General features: G+C 56.5%; 3 protein-coding genes and 1 long non-coding RNA gene across 6 annotated transcripts; 2 read left to right on the top strand and 2 right to left on the bottom strand.

Moving 5' to 3' along the window:
* The first annotated feature begins 206 nt into the window (after positions 1-206).
* PPP4C (protein phosphatase 4 catalytic subunit) lies at positions 207-9277 on the top strand. 3 transcript variants are annotated; one of them, XR_010934878.1, is made up of 11 exons: positions 207-364; positions 596-757; positions 4251-4302; positions 4833-4883; positions 5107-5208; positions 5823-5996; positions 6089-6215; positions 7007-7196; positions 7282-7536; positions 7667-7830; positions 9140-9277. XR_010934878.1 is itself a non-coding variant. In XM_067706211.1 (9 exons), exons 1-9 carry the CDS (start codon positions 216-218, stop codon positions 7409-7411), a joined length of 1137 nt encoding a protein of 378 aa, XP_067562312.1. In that variant the 5' UTR covers positions 207-215; the 3' UTR covers positions 7412-7652. The 3 variants fall into 3 exon arrangements, 2 of the variants coding, with proteins under 2 accessions (XP_067562312.1, XP_067562313.1); XM_067706211.1 differs by lacking the exons at positions 7667-7830; positions 9140-9277 and having other exon boundaries at positions 7282-7652; XM_067706212.1 differs by lacking the exons at positions 207-364; positions 596-757; positions 4251-4302; positions 7667-7830; positions 9140-9277 and adding an exon at positions 4317-4507 and having other exon boundaries at positions 7282-7651.
* TBX6 (T-box transcription factor 6) lies at positions 8156-13495 on the bottom strand. The gene is made up of 8 exons (XM_067706208.1): positions 12384-13495; positions 12067-12301; positions 10885-11152; positions 10657-10803; positions 10509-10579; positions 9126-9199; positions 8860-9043; positions 8156-8777 (listed from the first exon to the last, which is right to left on the bottom strand). The coding sequence occupies exons 1-8, from the start codon at positions 12499-12501 to the stop codon at positions 8564-8566; spliced, it is 1311 nt and encodes a 436-aa protein (XP_067562309.1). The 5' UTR covers positions 12502-13495; the 3' UTR covers positions 8156-8563.
* LOC137206967 (uncharacterized) lies at positions 9286-10478 on the top strand. The gene is made up of 2 exons (XR_010934880.1): positions 9286-9489; positions 9620-10478. It is a non-coding gene; the product is annotated as an uncharacterized lncRNA (long non-coding RNA).
* Positions 13496-13639: 144 nt separating the features above from the next.
* On the bottom strand, positions 13640-17362 carry YPEL3 (yippee like 3). The gene is made up of 5 exons (XM_067706221.1): positions 17202-17362; positions 16343-16525; positions 16194-16237; positions 15874-15982; positions 13640-14137 (listed from the first exon to the last, which is right to left on the bottom strand). Exons 2-5 carry the CDS (start codon positions 16457-16459, stop codon positions 14048-14050), a joined length of 360 nt encoding a protein of 119 aa, XP_067562322.1. The 5' UTR covers positions 16460-16525; positions 17202-17362; the 3' UTR covers positions 13640-14047.
* Positions 17363-18264: the final 902 nt, after the last annotated feature.

Consider the following 18264-nt stretch of genomic DNA (forward strand, 5'->3'; position numbering starts at 1 on the left):
AAAGTTACAGGGTGGAGTCCCTGCTCAGCTCCAGTTTCCCTCACTGAGATGGGGGGACAGGACTGAGGCTCCCCAACATCCCTCGCAGCGCCAATCGGCTTAGCCCACAATCACTTCCGTCCGCTTGTTGCCGACATCCGGTTCCTTGGGCTCATTTCCATTCCCAGGCTTGAGGGGGTGGGGTAAGGGCGCGGCGTGGGAGGGGGAGTGTGTGTATGACGCCACGTCCGGCACGCGGCGGAACTAGTCTTCCTCTGCTTCCGCGGCGGGGCCGGAAGTGGAAGAGGTGGTGGCGGCGGCCCAAAGCGGAGGGAAGGGGGAAGACAGGGACCCCCCGGGAGCCGGAGCCGGAGTTGCCGCGGCGGTAATAGTCTGAGACCCCTCTAGGCCACCGTACCCCGCGCGGGCCCTTTGGGCTCGACGGGAGTTAGCGGGGGTGCTGCCCGGCCTGTGGGACGCTGGGGGCCCGGGAGCCGATGTGAGGAGAGGCGGGAGTGGGGAGGCCGGGCCAGCTCCAGAATCGAGTTGCCCCCGACCCCGACCCGGCGCCCCCTAGGGACACTCTGATCCGCGGGCTTGTCTTCGCCTTTCCCAGGAGACCCCTGTGCGGTGCGGAGGGGGCGGCGGCCCCGGCTCTGACCCGCGCCGGGGGGTGGGCCATGGCGGAGATCAGCGACCTGGACCGGCAGATCGAGCAGCTGCGGCGCTGCGAGCTCATCAAGGAGAGCGAAGTTAAGGCCCTGTGCGCTAAGGCTAGGTGAGTCCTGTGGCTCCGGGGAAGAGAGGCCTGGGGTTCCGGCCTCGGGCAAATCCAGCTGAGAACTTTGGGCCTGGCTCCTCCTGGAAGCTTTCCTGGAGAGGAGTGGAATAGGGCCTCTTCCCTCGAGGAGCAGCCAGCCTGTTGGGGGAAGACAGACCTGGATGAAGTCACTTGAAGTATTAGATGATGTGTTTTCAGTGGAGTTAGTTACAGAAAGTACTTAGGAAGCTCAGGGAAACAACCCTGTCTGTCTGGGGGGGAACAGAGAACGTTTCTTGGAGGAACTTTGGGATAGACCTCGAAGAATAAGATGATAAAAGGGAGTGTCAGCAAGAACAGGAGTTCAAGGCAGAAAAACTAAAGACTCTGTGGTTTACAGTGTTCTTTTAATTCCAATAACAACCCTGAAAGGTGGATGGAATTGATCCCATCTTACAGGTGAGGACTCTCATATTAAGCAATTAAGGGATGGATCATGAAGCCAGTTCTCCATGTCCTGTCCCTTTTCGGGCCATAATGCAAGACAGTGGAGTTGGATCACTCTCATATTCATTGTGGGAGCCTAGGAAATAGTAGCCAATAAGCCAGAGTAGAATTAAGCAAGGTGTGGAGGGAGGCCCAACTCAGTTCTGTGGCAAGTAGGGTGACGTAGTGATGAAGAACCAGGTTTTGGAATATGATGGCACTAGGTTGGAATCAGCTCTGCCAACTTCCTCGCTGTGTTGGTGATGTTGAGGTCTCTGAGACTCTGTTTCTTCATGTGGGGATAATAGTACTTAATAAGATGGTTGGTGCTTGGGATGTGCTTAGCATAGGCTTTGGTAAAATGTAAAATGCTGGACAAACGTTGGGTGTTACTGAAATTATTTTGTAGGAAGAGGGCAATGCTGATATGGACAGAAGTTATTAGAGAAGGATTATGAGAGAAGGTGGCCTTGAAAGGTGAAAATAATTTGGATGGCTGATGGGGGCAGGCCCAGTGAGGAAGGGCATTCCTAGCAGGGTGAGAATAGGAGTGGAGCCCTGAGATGTGTGGGCAGCGGTGAGGAGACCAGTTACCTGCCTCCTGAGGAACTTTCCATGGCTTCCACCATGCTGGAGAATTGTGGGGAAAGTGCCAGCAGAACCACCCCACATTGATGGAACGACAGGCCCACTGCCAGCCTGGCCTTGTACTGCCAAAGAACTTGTATCCATCTCCTTCCCACAGCCATCCAGTGAGGTTGGAATTATTAGGCCCATTTTACAGAACAGGAAGCTGTGACTCCTTGAAGCCTAGTGATTTGACCAAGGCCACCCAGAGAGAAAGTGGCCGTCGGGCTCTTTGCTTGGCTTTGCCCCACACAAACCTGTAACAGCCGGACAGGTCCTGCATGGATTTGGTGAACAGGCAGGGCCTGCTTTTAAATGCTCATCTGTGGCTCGTCATGTATTCAGTCTTCATTGCTCTTTGCAGCCCTGTGGAATAGGCAGGGCATGGGGTGAGTTTTTCACAGAGAGGACACTGAGCCTCAGAGAAGATAATGTCTTGCCCCTGGTCTCACAGCTGATCGGCGGGGAGCCTGGTTTTGGATCCAGGTCTTTGGCCATACTCCACGCTCACTGACAGCCAGGCAGACAGACATTTAGACTCTGTGAGAGGCAGCAGGGGGCTACTGAGGGGTGGAAGGGTCCTGCCCAGCTCCTAAGATGGAGCTTGGAGGTATTAGGCTCAGGCCTGAGGTGGCCATTGTAATCCCAGGCCCAATCTGGAGGAGGACCAACTCTAGCACCTGGCCATGGCCTCCTGAGGACCCACCAGGGGCCCAGGCTGAGGCTGGTCGTGTCAGGAGCTTTTGCTTGCTCAGATGGTATGGAGGCTCAAAACCTTGGAACTACAGAGGCCTGGGAGCTGAATTTGCTCTTGTGAAAAACATCAGCACATTAGAACGGCCGAGGGTTTTGAATCGGGGGTGGTCTTCGGTAGGAAGTATGGCCTTGTCACCTATAAACAGTGTGACCCTGGTCAAGTCACTCTACATCTCCAAGTCTTTGAAATCCTTACGGAGCCTGCATGAGATTCTTCATATCCAGGGTCAGGGTCTGGCGCTTTGGTCGGCAGTGTTCGTTGTGGAAGTGAAGGTGAGCAGGTGTGAGCCGTGAGAGGGCTGGTGGTGTGCTGCAGGTGACAGAGCTGGGGCCTGGTTCCCACGCTGTGCTGAGGCCTTGCTGGCACTGAGGTAGGTTGCAACCCAGAGTCTGTGGAAGGGGCTGGTATAAAGTCTCAGGAAATTGGGTCCCCGAGGTTCCAATTCAGCCACTCTCCAGCTTTGTGACCTCGATTCTGACCCTTTTTTCTCTAAAGCCTCAGTTCCTTTGTCAGATGAGGATGGAAGGAACCTCCCGAGTCAGTTGGAAAGGTCATTATAAGCAGTCACGTGGCGGATGTTTGGCACAAGACGCAGTACAGGTGGGAGAGCCTTGCTGCTGTTTGGCCCCTTGGGCCACCGCCAGCGCCTCCTGCCACTCCTGGAAACCGAGGCACACCTCCCTGGAGCCACCTTAGTCATACAGAGCACCCTAAGCCCAGGGAACTCCTGGTCTTGTGGGAGGGGACTGGCAGAGAGAGGGCTGAGCAAGTGCCTCCCACGTCAGACTAGTTTGGTAAGGGCCACACTCTGGAGCAGGCTGCCTTGGTTCAGTTTCTGCCTGTGTGACTGGCCGCTTTCTTCATCTGAGCCATAGGAATCATCACAGTGCCTGCCTTCGAGGGTGGTGGTTTGATTACCTGCATCATCTGTGCAGAGCTCTTACTACCGTCCTGGCACGTGGTATGAACTGAAGTGTTCACGGCTGCTGTGATCATCAAGGACAAAATCTAGAAACACGGCACTACTTACTATTAGGTGTCTGTAATGGACAAAGCAATGTCATGTCAAGCTCACTCAGGTAGAAGTTGACTGCACTGCAAGGAGAAAGGGAGGACAAAGTCCTCACTTCCTCTAAATAAATAATAGAAAAGCATCAACAGCGTATCACTTTGAAGGTGCCTCCGACGGCCGGCCTGCCCAGGGCATCAGCCCTATGACTTGGGACAGTCCGGGAGGAGGCCCCTGTGGTGGGGAGAGAAGGGCTGTAAGAGCTCAGCCAAGGGCACGGTCTCTGAGCAGAGGGCCCTGTGGAGAGGAGGAGGAGGACATCTGTTTTCTGGGAGTAAGTGCTGGCTGTGTGAAAGGGAGCAGCATGGAGGGTCAAGGTCGGGAAAGTCCCAGACTCCTTGCAAAGGCTGAACGAGAGCTTGGGCTTTGGCCTGTTGGCAGCAGGGAGCCACACACAGAAGGGTCTCGAGCAGTGGGGCTGTGGTCAGGCTATCCTGGGGAAATTGCACACCTCCGACCTGCCCCCTAGAGGTTCAAGGACAGCCTCATATCCTCCCCTACCCCGCAGAAAAGGTCAGGAATAGGGTTGGGCTGGCTCAGCTTTGGTGACCCTGGTCTTCTCCTGTCTCCAGAGAGATCTTGGTGGAGGAGAGCAACGTGCAGAGGGTGGACTCGCCAGTCACAGTGAGTACCCGCTGTCCCTCCACAGCCTGGCTTGGTCTTTTAGGCACGTGGTCATTCCCGTTAATCTTGTGGGCTCTGAGGTCTACCCCTCATCCCTGAGAGCCCCATCTTCAGGGGAGCTTTGCTAGAAGAATTGGCTGTTATGGGCAGGGTCTTTGGAGTCGTTGGAGGGATGCTCTTGACCAGGGCAGAAGAACTCAGTTTGGTGAGTGATGACTCCATGTGTTCCTGTGTGTTATTAGTGACTTTATTCTGGGTGCCTGGTGGGGAGTAGGGAGAGGAGGGGGCCAGGTCCTCTGGGAGCTGCAGGTCTAGCTGGAAAGAATTGGCTCTAGCTCTTGCCCCCAGAATAGTTGGCACTCAGTGCGGGATGGGGGGATTGGAGTAGGAGAGTAGATACTTGGCCCTGAGAAGCAGAGGCTTAGCCGAGAGAGATAAGGATCTTGTCAAGCAGTGGGTGTTTTGAAGGACAGCCCCTGGTAGCAGAGGCTTTCGGACTGTTGAGTTCCGACCTGCTTTCTCACTTCCAGGTATGCGGTGACATCCATGGACAATTCTATGACCTCAAGGAGCTGTTCAGAGTGAGTGTGGGGAAACAATGGGAAAGGTGACCTGGGGGATGACTGGAAGACCCCTTTAACTGAGAGTGGAAACTTTCGAGTTAGGTGAGTGGAGTGGAGGCCAGAGGCCCCTAGTCAGGTGGGCCCATTGTGAAAGAAGGGCCTCAACTTGACTGGAAATGGGCCACCACAGTGGGTCGGGGACAGTTTAGGACCAAGCAGAACCTTCTTCCTCCCTCCCCAGGTGGGAGGCGACGTCCCTGAGACTAACTACCTCTTCATGGGGGACTTTGTGGATCGTGGTTTCTACAGCGTCGAAACGTTCCTCCTGCTGCTGGCACTTAAGGTGGGACCCCCCGACTTCTGGACCCCAGACCTGGGCCACCTCAGGCCTGACCTGTCTGCATCCTTTCCGCCCTCATCTCCTGCCCATCCACCCCCAACTCTTGAGCTGTGCTGCTGGTGACGGACACATTCTGCTTGGGTGGTCAGAGAAGCTTTCCTTGACTTGGGGACATCTGATTGGGCCCCTGGAGGATGAGGTCAGAGGGACGGCATTGTAGGGGAGGAAACAGAGGCTCATCCAGTTCAGAAAGTGGCAAGGAGTTGAGTTCAGCTGGGTGCATTATCCATTGCGGGAGAGAGGCTGTAAGGGACCAGATGACAGAGTGCTCTGAGTGTCTCGCTAAGGGCTTGGTCTGTACCTGGTGGATGAAGGAGGGGCCATTAGGTTTGTAGTTGATGTGAGGGGGGCAGGAGGTGGGAGAGGATTCAGCTTTGCATCCTCTGGAGGAGGGACCGGGAGTGTGTGAGGTGGATGTAACACAGTTCAGGCAGAGGTGACATGAATCTGGGCCACGGCAGTAGTGATGAGGATGGAGCGGGGCTGGCAGATGTGAGGACATCTAGGAGCACGAGACAGAGCCTCGACCCCAGGCCTGGCATGGTGCCTACCTCCAGGTTCGCTATCCTGACCGCATCACCCTGATCCGGGGCAACCACGAAAGCCGTCAGATCACCCAGGTCTACGGCTTTTATGACGAGTGTCTGCGCAAGTACGGCTCGGTGACCGTGTGGCGCTACTGCACTGAGATCTTTGACTACCTCAGCCTGTCGGCCATCATCGATGGCAAGGTAGGCCCGCCACACAGCTCCCGGGGATGGGAGAGATGGAAGAGGCACCGGGCCTCAGCCTCCCTTCCCACCTGTCTCGCTCTCCCCTGTAGATCTTCTGTGTGCACGGGGGCCTTTCCCCCTCCATCCAGACACTGGACCAGATCCGGACAATTGACCGAAAGCAAGAGGTGCCTCATGACGGGCCCATGTGTGACCTGCTCTGGTCCGACCCTGAAGGTGAGGGCAGGAGCTCTACTCTTAGTTTAGTGGGTGACTCGGGGTCCTGTGGTTAAAGCAGGTGCCTCGAAGGGACAGCCCAAGCCGGTGAGTTTGGGGCAGAGCAGAGCGGGGCTGGTCCTCACTGGCGTCCGTGCTTGACGGCCAACTGGCTGGCACCCTTGAGGAGGAGGAGAGCATGGGGAGCTGGGTGCTTTGAGCTGGGGGATTGGTGGGGATGTATGTCATTGCTCAGGGGCTTGTTGAGGACAAAATCATCGGCTCCCTGAATGTGAAGGGGCTTCTGCAGAGGTCAGACTCCCAGAATGGTAGCCCCCTGAGGACCCCTCACTTTGTGGGCCTCCTCAGCTAGTATGGAGCAGAGCCGGGATGAAAGCCAAGCCTCCTCATCCCCGTCTAGGGCTCTTGTGCTGTAACAGCAGCCTCCACTCCCTCGCTGCCCTGTTACTACCTCCCCGCCGGCTGGGCAGCCCGGGGTCACAGGTGCTGTCCTGGTGTGGTTACTGTCAGCACCTCCTTTCGCTCTTGTGTGTACCTGTTTGGACAGTAAATTACATGGTCACCCTGACGGTGAGGTGGCTCAACTATCAGGAAATTCTTTCTTCTTTGGAGCTTATCTGCTTCAGCATTTGCTGTCCTGCCCCCAGGCTCCCTCAACGCATTCGGGCCCTGTGCTCCTGCTGCACAGGCCTAACTGGGGGAGGGACAGGGCACTCTCCTGCAAAGGGCCGCGGATAGCCACTGATGCCCTGAAGACACCCTCTCGGCATCCCTACCCTCATCTGCCTCAGACACAACAGGCTGGGGCGTGAGCCCCCGTGGGGCTGGCTACCTATTTGGCAGTGACGTGGTGGCCCAGTTCAATGCAGCCAACGACATTGACATGATCTGCCGCGCCCACCAACTGGTGATGGAAGGTTACAAGTGGCACTTCAACGAGACTGTACTCACTGTGTGGTCGGCACCCAACTACTGCTACCGGTGAGCTGCCTGGGCTGGGAGGTTGAGGTGGGGATCTAGGCTGACCCGACCCACTCCTTTAACACTGCTGCCCTCCGACTTCCAGCTGTGGGAATGTGGCAGCCATCTTGGAGCTGGACGAGCATCTCCAGAAAGATTTCATCATCTTTGAGGCCGCTCCCCAAGAGACACGGGGCATCCCCTCCAAAAAGCCCGTGGCTGACTACTTCCTGTGACCCCTCTGGCCCCTGCCCCCTCCAGCCCCTCTGGCCCCTGGACCACTGTGACTCTGCCCTCTTCAGACGAAGGCTGGGGGGCTGTCCCCGGCTATGCTGTCCCCCCAAAAGAGGGCACTTCGCGGGTGAGGACTTTTCTGGAGAGGCTTGGAGCCTTTGCTCCATGTTCCTCCTCCCGTGTCTCCCCACTTGAACCGTGAAGTTTCCAATAATTTTGTTTTTCTTTTTTTTTCTTTTTTTTTGGTTTGTTTTTAGATAAAAATTTTGAGAAGAAAAAAAAAAAAGAAAAAAATCTAATAAAAGAAGAAAAATGGTCTTTGGGTTTGTGTCGGAATTGATTGGGGATGAGCAGTGGTGCCAGCGCAGCCTGGTAGACGTCAGGACATTGACTGCCCTGGAACCCCAGTCCTGCCAGCAAGGTGCGGCTCAGGCGTCAACTTGCCCAGAGCCTCCTGGTCCCCATCCAGTGACAGTGACCGCTCCCGAGGGCTTCCTGAGTGCTAGGTAGAGGGGCGGGTTCTCAGGCAGCCCTATTTAATTCTCAGAACATTGAGTGTCAAGACACTGATTCCCCCGTTTTCCTGAAGAGGAAACAGGCCCAGAGTGTTGATTTACACGCACAAGGTCAAGCAGCTGGAAATGACAAGTCTAGACTGGGGCCTGGGTCTCCTCACAGAACCTGTGCTCACACAGCCCCACTCCGGGCCGAACACCATTAGCTCAATGTTTCCAGAACACTGATGTCTTCCGAGTTTTATTAACAAAAGATACTCTAGTCCTGAGAAGAGACCGGCGTGGCTTGCACTGGGGCGAGGGGGTAGAACTTGCCGGGCCCAAGGGTGAGGCTGGGAGGTGGGAGTGCTGGTCCCAGGTCCCATTTGGCCAGGCAGAGCCTCCCTCCATTCACACTGAGGTGAGAGCCGGGAAGGGGAAGCTGGCCCCAGCTGGACTCCCAGCGGCTTAGCCAGAGCTTTGAAGCCAGAGGGGGGTAGGAGTGAAATCAAAGTGTGAAGTGGGGTGGGGGAGGCCCGAGGCAGCCATTTGGCGTGGGGGATGGGGCCAGTGGAAGTGAGGGGGCAACAGGCCTGGGGGAGGGGAACTGGAGGTTTGTGATGGAAGATGGGGAGGGAGGCAGAGGGGCTTAGCAAAGGCTCAGTACATTGGTTTGGAGCCCACATCCAGGTAAGCCCCAGGCCCAGGGTAGGGCAGAGGGAAGGGGCCCCCTTGGAGGAAGTGCGAGGCAAAGGACGCTGGGGGTGCCGCTGCTGGGTATCCTGAGCCTGGTGGCCCGGGCTGCAGCTCCAGGAAGGCAGCTGAGTAGGGGGCTGGGCGCCCAGAGTCTGGAGCCTCAGGGAAGCTGGGGTTCCTGAAGTGCAGAGAGGAATCAGAACAGGGGAGAGGGATCCCCAGCCTGGAAGAGCCCAGCCCTGTGCCCTTGCCCCACTCACCTGGTCGGAAGGTGACCAGGGGCCCCGTGGAAAGCTGCAGGGTGCAGAAGGTAGGCCTCAGCACTGGGGCCACCACAGGGAGGAGCTGGGGCCGGGGCAGCTTCCCCGGGCGCTGGGGCCTGCTCCGGATCTGACTCACGAGCGTCCCCGCCCAGGGTGGAATCACAGGGACCACCCGGTGCATCTGGGGAGACAGAAGGGACAGTGTGGGCTAAGGAGGATCAGCATCTCAGGCCTGGCCCCATCACCACCGGGCCTACACTCACCTCCACTCCCATAGGTCGCTGTGGCTACTGGCTCTGGGCCCCGCAGTTTCCTCTTCACACGGGCGTCTCGCTCCCTGGGGAACAGTGATGATGATGATGATGACGATGATGATAACGGTGATGGTGATGACGATGATAACGGTGATGGTGATGACGATGATAACGGTGATGGTGATGACGATGATGATAACGGTGATGGTGATGACGATGATAATGGTGATGGTGATGACGATGATGATAACGGTGATGGTGATGACGATGATGATAATGGTGATGGTGATGACGATGATGATAATGGTGATGGTGATGATGGTAATAAGAGCACTTACCAGGTGGCAGGCATTTCACCCAGGGGCCCTATCAGGTAGGTGCCACTTTATACCCATTTTACAGAAGAAGAAATGGAAGGCCAGAGAATTAAATGACTAGGAAATAGCAGAGCTGGGATTTATTCTCCACTTAACAACTTTCTAATGGTTTCCTATTGCATTTAGAATCCGTGCAGACTCCTTCCCAAGCAACAAGGCCAGGGCGTGGTCTGGTCCCAGCTCATGCCACCTTGTTCACTCTGCCCATCTCCACCAGCTGCCTTTCAGCCACACTCTGGAATCCCCGTCTGTCCCCTCTTCACCTGCTTTACTCCTCCTTCTTGTCTCAGTTCAAGCATAACTTCCTCAAAGGAGGCCTCCTGACTTCCCACAGCACCACACGCCCTCCCTGATAACCTTTGTCGAGAGTGATACTGTTACATTAGTTAGGGTGATCCTTCTCTTCTGCCTGACTCTAAGTGTCTTGAGGGCAAGGGCCAGCTCTGAAGGGGTTAGTTAGAAGCCAGTGTGCTAACGAATGAAACCTTTACAGCCCACCATAACCTGGCTACCCATCACCTCTCTCACTCCACACCCGCCATACCGCAGGCATGCTCCCACCTCAGGGCCCTGGCATGTTCCCAGATATCCACCTGGCTCCCTCCCATACTTCCTCCGAGTCTTTTCTCAAATGTCCACTTAGTGAGGCATTTCCAGGCCTCTTATCTAATAAATACCTCTCTCCATTCCTTCTGATCCTCGCTTGCTTTCTTTTCTCCTTAGAACTTACCCCTAACATATTATATATTTATTTCTCTTGTCTACTCCGCCCACTAGAGTATCACCAGTTCCATGAGGGCAGGGGCTTTGGTTTGTTCACTGTTGTATCCTCACTGCCTAGAACTGTGCCTGGCACATAAGCTGGTGCTAAATAAGTATTTGTCAAATCAGTGAGTGAATACATGCTTTTACTTACATTGTGTTCCTGGCATCCAGCACAGTGCCTGGCACACAGTGGACGATTAATAAACATTTGATGAATGAACGAGTGAATGAATGAATGAATGATGCCCACCTCTTACAGTTTCTGCCATTCTCCCGGAAGCCCTTGGCAAAGGGGTTGGCTGCGATCTTCAGTTGTGTGATCTGGGGGTGCACATCCAGAGTCAAAACTCCCACAGCCTGGGCAGGGCACGGCCACCCCCTCAAGCAGGGTCACTCACCCGTGGGTTCTGGTAGGCTGTCACGGAGATGAACATGGTCTCGGGGAAGCGGAAGGAGGCAACGCCCCCCCAGTGTTGGCTGCAAAGCTGGGCGGCCCGCACCAGGTGTATGCGGGGCTGATACTTATGCATGGAGTGCAAGATCAGCTGGGAGGGAAGAAACAGGCATGACCCCCTACCCTGGTCCCACCCCCAACCCTTAGCCGGGGGTCCCAGCCTGGGCCTCACGTGGCCATGGGGGTCCAGTGTGCTGTTGGTGAGCTTGACACGATGGAAAGACACAGGCTGCCGCATCCAGTGGGCACCGGTGGCAGGAGAGTCAGGATGAATGTAAACGCGGTCAGGCAGGCGGGGCTCTGCCTTGCCGCTGGGCTCCCAGCGCCGGCCCTGCCAGCGGTAGCGAGCCCCGTCCACCGGAACCACATCCAGAAGAAACAGGTAGCGGGCCTCGGGGTCCAGGCCAGTGACTGATACTCGGCAAGCAGGGAACATGCGCCTGCACAGGGGAAGGGACGGGAGAGGCCTGGAGCTCCTCAGTGGCCAGCGGTGGGCACAGCACTCGCAAGAAGGCATAGCCACTGGCTCACGCAGTTGTCACGGAAAATCGAGGGATGCGGAATCAGAACTTAGAGGGCAGGATCTTAGAGCTATAAGCTTGTCTCATCCCATTTTACAGACGAGAAACAGGACCAACGGGGTCAGGTGATCTGACCAGAGTCACACAGCAGGTTAGGAGCAGAGTCCGGACTCCTGACCCCTGGCCCTTCAAACTCCATTTGCAGAAGCAGGAGTGACACACTTTTCTTCTGGAAATCTTGCCAGGAGCCTTCTGCTCCCCACCCTGGTCTCCTCACTTGATCTCCAGCACCAGAATCTACAGCTGCTGGACAAACTTGCTTCAGAGAAAATAAAAAGGGGACTCACCACGCTAGTGCCTGAGCTCCTGACCTAGATAAAGACTGCACACTGACCATATCCCTGCCTCCAAGGTGACCCCTGATCCTGGCCAGACTTCCCTGATGCTGGTCAGTGGCTGGCCCTTGACCCCAGTCATAGTCTGAATGCTGACTCTAGGCACAGACTGACCCCTGATCTAGGCCACGTACTAACTCATAACCCAGCCCGACCTTCTGCCCCCAGCCCAGACTGACCTAGGACCCTTGCCATAGGTTAGTCCCAAAACCAGCCACAGACTCCACAGACTGACCCTTGACACTTGCCACAGAATGACCCCTGGTCCAGCCACAGAAGAACCCCTGACCCAGGCCACAGTCACACTCTGAACTCAGGCAGAGCTCTAGCCTCCCTAGGAATCCCCACACGTAGCCCCATCACCGGGGACTCTGCCTTTCCCAAGAGACCCCCACCAGGAACACACTGGGTCTTCGAACCCTGGACCAGACCCCTCACCTCCCAGCTTTGGTGATGATCATCTCTGTTCCCACGGAGTTGAACTCTTTCCACAACTCCCGGTTGTCCAGGCTCAGGCTGACTCCGGGGAGTGGATGAAGGCTCTCTGGGGCTGGAGGGGGCGCCTCAGTGCCCAGGGTTGGGGGCAGCGGGGGTAGAGGTGGGGGAGCAGCCAGAGTTCGGGGAGCAGCCTCAATCCCGGAGAGGAAGCAATCCAGTTTGGGAGCGTCCAGATCTGGAGATGGGAGGAGAATGAGCCAGCCGAGGGCCACAGCCTCCACCCCAGTTCCTACCCAGGAGCTGCTCCCACTGCTCACCGGGGTAGCGGTAGCCCTCTGCCAGGGCAGGCGGGAAGCTGGAATCTGCTCCGGGCTGGGGGGCCCCTAGGCGGTAGCCGGTCCCCAGGGAGGGGTACAACTCTCGTGGATGGTACATGGAGTAGTCCTGTCTGGCCTCAGGTCACGCTGCCTAGAGTGCCCCAGTGCTGAGAGATGCCCCCTTTATAGCTCACAGCTCAGCCCCTTCCAGACCCAGGATCACAGCCCCTCCCCTCTTTGGGGCCCTGGAGTTAGGCTGGGGTGGAGACCCCTGGGGCCTGGAAGGGGTCCGAGAGCCGGCCGGATACCTGGGTACCCTCCCCTCCCCCCCAGGCTTCATTAGCCCCGACCCCCTGCCCCCTCATTACATAATTAACTCTTCGGCCTGATTGATCCCCGGGGCTCGACAGGGACGCAGTTTGGCGCTTCCGGCCAGCTGGTCCCCGTTCCCACGGGGGGAGCCCCGGCTAGGGATAAGCTACTGAGGGGCGGGGCCTGGACCCTGGGATGGAGCCTGGAGTCCTGGGGCAGACCCTGGCGCCCCAGACTTTTCTGGCAGGTGACCCCCCCCCTTCACTTGGAGGATGAGACTTGGAGGGACGAAGCATGACTGGAGGGAAGGAGCAGGGCTGGAGGGACGCGACCAGAGCTTGTTGTTAATGCGGGGCACCGGGGACCTCGAGGAGTCCGCAGACGAGGCCTGAACTCTGGAGTCCTTCCCGGTTCCCATTCTGAAAAACCTCCAGCCTCGGCCAAGTCTCAAAAGTTTAGAGACGCCGACAGCTCGACGATCTCTGACCGCTGACGCCCGGGTTTCCCAGAAGGTCCCGCGTTGGGGAACCCTCGGAACTACACTTCCCAGCAGGCCCAGGGCCGAGGTTTGGCGCGAAGGAGGGAGGCAGGTGCCGCTGGGGCCGCTGGAAGTTGTAGTTGGGACGAGGGGGGGCGGTGAAACCCGCGGAGCAGTTGCCTCCCAGGAGAGCTGCCCCTAGGCGGCGTCAAAACGTTTAGGCTGAGAAGATGCAGATCAGCTGAGGTCAAGGCCTAGCGAGCTAGAGTGGGCGCGGGAATCTCCACCTGCAGTGAGATCCGCCCCCGGTGCTAGAGAAGGTAGCTGAGCCCCAGGAGCGAAGGCTCCCAGCTTTGACCGCCGTGCCTACCACCCCATGTTTCTGGGACTCAAAAAGGAACAGGTCTATAGAAGCAGGCATCTGCATTTAAGTCCCCCCCTTCCCGGATTCCACGTGAGCCTGGGGCTGTCTCCACTCCATGGTTTTATTATGTACAAACGCTACAGAACAAGGGGAGCAGACACGTGTGGGGTAAGAGGTGCCCGGTGGGAGGAGAATTTCACAGGGCAGATGGTGCACTGGGGCCAAGAGAGAAGCACACAGGCCATATCTATAGGGAAGGCGGGGCAGGAAGGGGTTAAAAATGAGATCCAAGCCAGCCAGATCGCAGGGAGGTGCGGGGGTGTCGTCCACCTTGTCCACCTTCTGATCTCCCCCCAAGGTCACAGTGCATGCAATAAAATATATGTACAGGAGCTGGATCCTTCCTCTGCAGAGGCCCTGATGGTCCAGAGCTCCGTTCGGGTGAAGGGAAGCCAGTGGCGCCCCCTGGCGGCCAGACAGGGCTGGAGCCACATGCATCAGGAGCAGGGGTCAGTCCCAGCCATTGTCTTTGATCATGTGGTTGAGTTCAATGATGTACTTCCCCTCTTTGTACTTCTGGCTGCTCTCGAAGGCCTGTTCCTGAAAGGAGGGGAGAGGCTGTCATCCCTGGAGCTAGGGCCTTACCAAAAGGAATACGGGCTGGGGAGTGGATATGATTGGCCTCATTTTACATATGAAGAAACTGTCAACCAGAGAAACCAAGCCACCTGCCCACAGACACAAAGCTGGTAAATGGCAGGGCCAGGTTTCTCACTAATAGGGGACAGACAGAACTCTCTGAATCCTAGGTACTTTTTAAGTACTAATGTTGGCTCCAATAGAGAGGATATGGAAGGTTCTAAAAGATCCAGGGATGGACTTCCCTGGTGGCACAGTGGTTAAGAATCCGCCCGCCAATGCAGGGGACACGAGTTCGAGCTCTGGTCCAGGAAGATCCCACATGCCACGGAGCAACTAAGCCCGTGTGCCACAACTACTGAGCCTGCGCTCTGGAGCCCGCGAGCCTAGAGCCCTTGCTCCGCAACAAGTGAAGCCACCGCAATGAGAAGCCCACGCACTGCAACAAAGATTAGCCCGCCCTCGCCGCAACTAGAGAAAAGCCCGTGCACAGCAACGAAGACCCAATGCAGCCAAAAATTAATCAATTTTAAAAATAATAATAGATAAATAAAAGATCTAGGGATTACAAACTGGTAGCCTGAGGGCCATTTTTGGCCTATACATGTGTTTTGTTTGGCCAACAGAGAGTTTAATAAAAATAACTTTCAAACAGTAAAATACGGGGCAGGCCATGCTCATTCCAGTTTGCCAGACTGACCCCCTCTCCAGATCTATGTTGCCCCTTTTGCAGATCCACAGCATCTGCTTGGCCCTGCAAGCACTTGAGTTTTTGATCTCTGGATCAGGCTACTTCTTTATTTTACTGAGGTCCAGAGAGGCCAAACCACCTGTCCAGGGACACAAAGCAAATCTGTGGCAGGGCCAGGGGTGAACTCAGGTCACGGTTCTGTCTCTGCCTGGGGCATCCACCTCACAGAGGCACCACAGCTCCAAGAGATGCCTGAGGATTCCTGTCACTTGCAGTTTCCCAAGAGCATCTTCTTTTGCTACATCTAATCTGATCCCCGTAACAATTTTGGGTGCCAGGTGGTGGCTTTATCCTGCACTGCCAGATAAGGAAATGATGCTCAGGGTGGTGAAATCAGACCCTGAACAACAGCAGTGGCAATGAGGGCAGTGGAAAAGGAGGCTCATGGACCCAAGCTCCATGTTGCTGTGGGGTCTTGGGCAACTTCTCTGATCCTCTGAATGGCAACAGAAGCTGGGGGTCAACGGTTTGGAGTTAAAAAAAAAAAAGACAAAATGAGGATTCTGGTCCCTATTCTGTTACTTACCAGCTGTGTGACCTTGGGGAAGTTACCTAACATCTCTGGGCCTTCCTTTCTTCTTCTGTAAAGTGGAGATAATAAGAGACTACCTACAGGATTGCTGTAATGAGTGAATGAGATAAGATATGCCAAGTACATAACAGTGCCTGGCACATAAGCATTCAATAAATGGTAATTCTCATTATATATCCTCATCTCTAAAATGAGAATGTTTGTGCCTGTGAGGAGAAGGACGAGTTAAGAGAAAAATTCTAAAAGCACTTGCAGGATGTGAGAGAAGAGAACATGGTCTGGGGATGAAAAGACAGTTTGACTTGGGTGAACTGGGCCCATACACCCTGAAACACTACCAGATGACTGCTGTGAGGAGAAAGTGATATGAGGTCAGGTCAAAGGCTACCCTGGGGTCTGAGGTCACTGACTCACATATTTCCAGCCCAAAGTGGTCTTGCAGTTTTCGCAGTGGATGTCAGCAACAGCATGGAGGCCTGTCAGCAGCACCCGCTCCTCGGCTGGCCCGCAGCCCACGTTCACCCTGTGGGGACACGGGGGCAGTCCCAGGGAGGGTCCCCACCATCACAAAGCCCGCCTCTAGCTTGTATCCTACTGTGTCTGTCCTTAGCATCCAAAAGAAAGGCGATCAAAGCTTCCTGCCCAAACCAGGGGACTCTGAGAGTCTCAGTATGATGCCAGGGGTCACAAGTCACAACAGAGGTCAGGGAAAGAAAGGGAGATTGAATACTCACACAGAGTTGAAGAGGTAGGCACGCCCCTGACTACCCTGGAAGGACTAAAGGGTGGGAGGGACAAAGGAGAGGATGTCAGGGATCTTGATGGGGAGCTGCCAGGCAGCCCCTCTAGCCTCCCAGTCCAGCCCCAGCTGTGACCTGGTTACCTTGGAGATGAGGTCGTCGTGGTTGGCCAGGTGAGCACGGCAGTGGGCACAGCTATACCTCCGGTGACAATCATCCAAGTAGGCCTGAAACGTCTTGGGCTTTGAAATCCGCACCATGGCGGGGGCCAGGGGCAGTGGCCCCACGCGGGGAGCGGCCCACGGGGAGCAGAGGGAGCCCAGTGCCTGCAGCGGAGGGAGTGGGCTGTCAGGACCCGGGCCACACACATGCAGGCATGCCCTGGACCACGGGGACTCTCTCTGTCACACTTGGCTGCTTTCTCCTCTCTCCAGAGCCAGCAGCCTCTCCAGGGGCCAGAGCTATCTGAGTTTTGACTCACTGAGGAGTGCTCAAGTTGCATCAATGGGGAAACTGAGGCTAGGAGGAGCCCAAGATGAGTCACCCACCTACTTTCAGCCTCACCCCCGCTGACCTGGCAACTGAAGCTGGAGGAAGGGGCTCTAGAGTGGATGAGCTGTCAGTTCTCCGTTTAGGGGGAACATGGAGGGGGTTAGGAATTGTATGGTCCTTAAGACCTCAGCTGAACTGCCGGAGGTGGGGACGACTTCACTTGAGGCACAGGGAGTTCACCTGGGGAGAGGATGCCTCACCCTCCTGGAGAAGGCAGGAGGCCTCAGTGAAGGTGGAGGGTCACCTGGGAGGGGACGGGCTCTTACCTGGGGGCGCTGAGGCCTTGTTTATGCCGAGGGGATCTTACCTGCATCGCGGAGCCTTACCTGAGACCCTGGGGCTCACCTGGGGCGCGGGGACGAGGGGCGGGCGCCGGGGGAGGGGGGGAAGGGGGCAGTGCTCGCCGCGGGGGCGCGGGGCGACGCGCAACCCTGACTTTGCGGGCCTCACCTCGCCTGGGCGCGCGGGGGTCCAGTCCGCCGGGGTGGCCTGGCCTGCGAGTGGGGGGCGCTCCTGGTGGGCGCCGTCCCCCCCACCCCGGCCCGCGTTCGCAGCCTCCGCGACTTGTTTACACCGAGACCAGCTGCTGCCGCCGCTGCGGCGGGAGGGGGAGGGGGACAGCCTCTGGTCCCGGCGGCCGCTGTGGCCAATCGGCGTGCAGTATGCAAATGAGGGGGCGCGTCACACAGCGGCCAGCGCAGGCCTGGCCTGCCCTTCCCCCCCTGCTCCTGGCTCAGGCCGGCCCGGAAATGCGGCTGCGGCCCGAAACCCAGGCGGCCGGCCCCACGGCCGGGGCCTGGTAGCCCCCTTTTCCTCCCGCGGTCCTCGAAGGGACGAGAATCTGAGGTACCTGACCTGACGTAGGGTTAGGAAGGAGATGGTGTCTGGAAGCACGACCCCGGGAAATAATAGTCATAATTATCTGCGTTTACCCACCGCCCGTGCCCCACTCCCTTAATCCCCACAGCAATCCTAGGAGGCAGCTTCTGCTATTGTTCCCATTTTACCGGGAAACTGAGGTCCACAGAGGTCTAGCAGCTCTCCAAAGCTTATCCAGCTGATAAGAGGTAAAGCTGAGATTCTCACTTTGGCCCGATTCCATGGTTCTTGCCACAGCATCAGGGCCAGGTTCTTGGATGGGAAGAGCTAAAGGTATCCATCCGTGTTAGAACCCTGGGAGCCAGAGCCTCAGAACAAGCCGATTCCTACTGTTGTGCATCACCTCCTCCTGGCAGTCTCCTGATGTCCTGCCCATCCAGGCTGGGTTAGGTGTCTTTCCCTCTCACCTCTGAACTGGGTTGAAAATGACAATGTCCATTTAAACACGTGCCTGCCATGCTAGGCTTGTCTTGTTCCCTGCACTGGCCCCAGTACCCAGCCTGGCCTATAGTTAATAACTTCTTTGTGAAATATGTGATTCATTAAATGAATAAGGTAGGAGGGCTAACGAGGGTTGAGGAATTCGAGAAGCTTCTGGAGTGGGACACCTGGTAATGGAAGGTTGGAATGGCTG

Source organism: Pseudorca crassidens, chromosome 15, assembly GCF_039906515.1.
Source record: "Pseudorca crassidens isolate mPseCra1 chromosome 15, mPseCra1.hap1, whole genome shotgun sequence".
In the NCBI taxonomy this organism is placed as follows: Eukaryota; Metazoa; Chordata; class Mammalia; order Artiodactyla; family Delphinidae; genus Pseudorca; species Pseudorca crassidens.